The following is a 4,204-nucleotide window of genomic DNA, read 5'->3' on the forward strand; positions in this document are numbered from 1 at the left end:
GTTTAAGAGGCAAAAACCCCTCAGGGTTTGGGGTGCAAGGTGTGCTGGTCCGGACGCTCCCGCAGGTAGGTACCCTAAAGGCAGGTGGAAACCCCCGCACTGCCCCCGCTCCCCGCCCTGCGATCCGCTCCTCCCGCGCTCCCAACATACAGCTCCTTTGCCCCCTCCGACACCTTCGATTACACCCCACCAAGGAAATAGCTGCTTGTAAATAAGCTTGGAAAACAGCTAATAAATTCCTGCTACCTGCCCTATCCCTGAAACCGTCTATAAGGAAAACCAAGGCACATGCATTTGGGGGTGGAAAGCAGATTCAGGCGTCGGCGGTATGAACGCCTTGAATCCGGCCTTTAAATTCAATTTCAGGCAGAGGGGGAAAAGCCACTGCCGAGACAGAGATATACCTCCCGATAAAAGGCAGCAGGACTGAATCAAACTATCAAGGAGCCGAAATAAATGCCCCTGTGCGTCCCCGGCCGCTGCCCTTGCAGGGAGCCGGGGCATCTCCCGCTCCCAGCGCTGCCCGGTGCCAGGCTTCGGCTGCTAAATAAAACGAGCCGAGCAATCAGCTTACCGGGGAGGCATCTCTCTGAGGACAGGGAAGTAAACGCGATGAGACCGAGAAGACAAAAAAAGCACAGCTCAGGCGATTTAAAGATCAATGTCAAATTGTATAATATAAAATCCTTCTGCCGGGGGGAAAAAGCTTAGCACGCTCCTTGAACCTGGCGTTTGGTTTCCTCCAGCAAAACCGCCGCAAGACAAAGCGACGGAGGTGGATGGTGGGGACAACCCCTGGCACATCTCAGAGGCCGCGATTTGGGGCTATTTCGCCCCTAATCGGGTCCTTCCTTGGCATGGTTATTTCCCCATCTTCTCCTTGCCTTTGCCAGGTGAAGGAGGAGGCTTAGTTTCCCCGGCTGGGCTGTGCCCCAACCATCTCTCTCCATTTTAATGGGCTTTTTTCCCCCTTTTTTCCTCGTCTCTGTCCGAACATTGGCCGCGATAATCCGCAAAGCTTCAGCTCTTGGGAGAGGAGAAGCCGCGGCGATGCCGCCTCCTTCCCTTCCCTGGGCACCCGCATCCCCCTCCAGACCTTTCCCCTCACTCTTCCCCTCATCCCGGCTGCCCCCCGCTCCCTGCCTGGCAAAGACATCACCCTCGGTCCTGGGGACCCGCTAGTTCGGTTCCTGCCGAGCTGATGCTGAAATACCCGTGGCCTCGGAGATCTGCTCTGCGTAAACTGGCTGGCTTGAGACCGACACCGTCATTTCAAAGCAGATGCGAGGGTCGTTCACCAAATATTTTATTATGGTTTTAGGCTGCTTCATACAGTTTCGTCCTGCACATGCTCTACAAGTCACCTGTGCACATAGAGAACAAGCCAAAAATAATAATAATTAATAATAATAATAATAGAAAAAATCTACCATAGCAATCCCTTAAATAAGTAAATAAACATTATATATATATATATAAAAAAACCCTTTAAAGTAAAGCAAAACCCAACCAAAAGAACAGCGTCTTTTCGACATGAAACACCCTCGCGGGATAAGGGCAGGCGCTCAGACATTTTCCAACTTGGCATTCGGTTTTCTTGTTGATTATTATTTTTCGTTTTCTGGGCTTTATTTAGTTACTTTTTTTTTTTTTAGGCATAAATTCTGCAAATCCTTCGAAGTAAAGGCGACAACGATTTCAATGACGTTTTTTAATGCAGTCTGCTGCGGGACTGGGAGGAAGGTGCGGGCGGGCGGCGGGGGAGCGCCCCGCACCCCGGGTTTGGCTCCCGCGGCCGGGCACTGCCAGCCCCGCTGCTCCGGCCGTGCGGGCAGGCACCGGTGAGCCGGGCCTGCCGCTGCCCCCGCATTGCCATGGCGGTGGTGTCAGATGTCACATTCACTGTCGCTGGATGTGATGGAGATGGCGGAGGTGGCCGCTTTGCTGGAGAGGCTGGCTGCGGGGCTGGAGGCGGCCCCCACCGCCTCCCCGCCGCTCTCCTCCTCCGCTTGCAGCGAGCGCACCGAGCCCTGCGTTAGGACCTGCTGCTGTAGCCTGCAAGGAACCGGCACACACAGCATCACCGCCCGCCCTCCGCACCCCCGGACCCGCCGGCAGCCCCCTGCGACCCCACTGGGGGCTCCCCCGACTTGCACCCCCGAGCTGCTGCCCGCAGCCTCCAGCTCACAGCAGTTACACCAGCGACAGGAGAGAGGAGGAGCTGGGTGGACACTCAGTTTCTCAGGCAGAGCTGAGATGAGAAACTGGGTGCCCACCTCGGGGTCAACCCCGCTCGTCGGCTGGCACACCCGGGGGAAGGCTGTCCCCCTCCTCCGCAGCCTGTCCCCAGACCGGGCCTCATCCGAGCGGTCGGTAATTCCTTGCAGCATCTCCCGGGCGGCGGCTCCCCTCCAGCAGGCCTTACATGTTCCCTCAGCCTACAAAAAGGGGCTGCAGGTGATGGCAGCCACGTCCCCGACTTGCGGCAGCCCGGCTGAGGGGTGACAACGGGAATTTCCCAGGGATCATGGAGAGGACATAATGGGGAGACTCTGCTCCCTTCCACGCTTCCCGGAGCGTCTGTTTGTGTTACTAGTATTGGGATAACACTGCCCATTTAGAGCTGCGATTTTGTTCTTTAATATATTTTTAAAGAATAGAAATAAGAGCAATATCCCGAGAAATGTTCGCGGCTGGCTCCAGCAGCCTCCATGGAGGCTCTGGCAGGGCCCGCAGAGGGCATGGCCGGCTCTGCTCAGGATGGACGTACCTCGAAGAGGTATCTATATGTCCGGGCAAAACTTTGAAGGGGATTTCTCTCCGCTCAGCCCCTGAACACGGCCCTGAACACTCCAGCTCCCGCCGCGGTCGCGGCGGCTCCGGGCGGCCCCTCTCACGCTCCCTCGCCCCGCTCCCTCCAGGGCGGCCAAGGGGGAACCGGGGCGGGGACCCTCCCCTATTAAAACCAGGTCATTTAAAACCCCTAGGGTTTTCCCGCTGCTCCTGCTTTATCTCGCTGCATTTCCCGGGGAGAAACCTCCCGGGCTCGTTTCCCCCATCCTCTGCCGGCAGTCTCGCACCGCCCCCCCCACGAAGGCTCGCTAAGGGGGGTTCCTGTGCCCCGACGGGACGGGCAGCACCTTACCTGTTCTTAGCGGCTGCTGCCCTGTCCCTTTGCCTGCGGTTTTTGAACCAGTTGCCCACTTGCGTGGGAGTAAGTCCCGTGGCCTGAGCCAGTTCCCGCTTTTTGCTGGGGTTGGGGTAAGGGTCCTGCAGGTACCACTCCCGCAGCAAATGCCTCGTCCGCTCCTTGAAGCAATGTGTCTTCTGCTCGCCGTCCCAGATGGTGCGGGGCAGCGGGAACTTCTTCCTCACCCGGTACTTGTCCACCGGCCCCAGGGGTCGACCCCGCAGCTTCTCCGCCTCTTGGTAGTGCGCTTCCAGCCAGAGGGCTTGCAGTTTGGCGTGGGACTCCTTGGTGAACTTGTGGTTCTCCAGGATGTGGTAGAGCTCCCGGTAGTTCCCCGTGTGGAAGGCCACGATGGCCCGGGCTCTCAGCACCGACTCGTTCTTGTTGAGCGCCTCGCAGGCCGCGGGGGCCACGGGCAGGGACCAGAGGAAGCGCCCCAGGCGCTCGATGTCCCCGCTCTCCTCCAGGGTCTCGCATACCCCGGCCACCTGCTGCGGGCTGAAATTGAGGATGGGCAGCTGGAACATGGAGGCGGCGCCGGGCTCCGCTCCGCGCTCCGCGCACCCCCGGCGATGCCCGCACGCCCCCGCGGCGGGGAAGGGGGCAGCGGCCCCGGGGCCGCCCCTCGCTCCGCTGCTGCCTCCGCCGGCGCCGGCGGAGCTGCCGCGGGAGGGACGGCGGAGGGCGGAGAGGCGATGGGCAGCGCTCGGCGGCTCCGGAGACTGGGGGCGGTGGGCAGGGGCGAGGCGGAGGAGGATGGAGTGGGAAGGGGGAGGGAGGGCGCGCGGGGGGGGGGGGGGGGGGAGGGAGGGAATGGGGGGAAAAAAAAAGGCGGAAAAAAAGAAGAAGAAGCAAGGGGAAAAAAAAAAAAAGGAAACCAGAAAAGGCACAAGCGCAGCTCCGCGCCGCCGCCGCGCTGCTGCGGGAGCGGCTGATTCGCTGCGGACTCGGCAGATTGGCTCCCGGGTTTCCATGGCGGGGCTGCCACTCACTGCCAGCCGCTGCCAATCACGG

General features: G+C 59.9%; 1 protein-coding gene across 2 annotated transcripts; it reads right to left on the minus strand.

Moving 5' to 3' along the window:
- Positions 1–1,290: 1,290 nt before the first annotated feature.
- On the minus strand, positions 1,291–3,917 carry SIX6 (SIX homeobox 6). 2 transcript variants are annotated; one of them, XM_064659449.1, is made up of 2 exons: positions 3,146–3,917; positions 1,291–2,055 (listed from the first exon to the last, which is right to left on the minus strand). In XM_064659449.1, the coding sequence occupies exons 1-2, from the start codon at positions 3,715–3,717 to the stop codon at positions 1,887–1,889; spliced, it is 741 nt and encodes a 246-aa protein (XP_064515519.1). In that variant the 5' UTR covers positions 3,718–3,917; the 3' UTR covers positions 1,291–1,886. The 2 variants fall into 2 exon arrangements, with proteins under 2 accessions (XP_064515519.1, XP_064515520.1); XM_064659450.1 differs by having other exon boundaries at positions 1,291–1,364; positions 3,146–3,879.
- Between the last annotated feature and the right edge of the window lie 287 nt (positions 3,918–4,204).

This window comes from Pseudopipra pipra, chromosome 6, assembly GCF_036250125.1.
Source record: "Pseudopipra pipra isolate bDixPip1 chromosome 6, bDixPip1.hap1, whole genome shotgun sequence".
Classification (NCBI taxonomy): Eukaryota; Metazoa; Chordata; class Aves; order Passeriformes; family Pipridae; genus Pseudopipra; species Pseudopipra pipra.

Excerpts from the sequence above, each read along its gene's own strand:
- SIX6 (XM_064659449.1), bottom strand. The coding sequence starts at position 3,717 with ATGTTCCAGCTGCCCATCCTCAATTTCAGCCCGCAGCAGGTGGCCGGG. Across the intron at positions 2,056-3,145 it reads GCAGCAGCCGCTAAGAACAG|GCTACAGCAGCAGGTCCTAA; the intron begins GTAAGGTGCTGC and ends GGTTCCTTGCAG.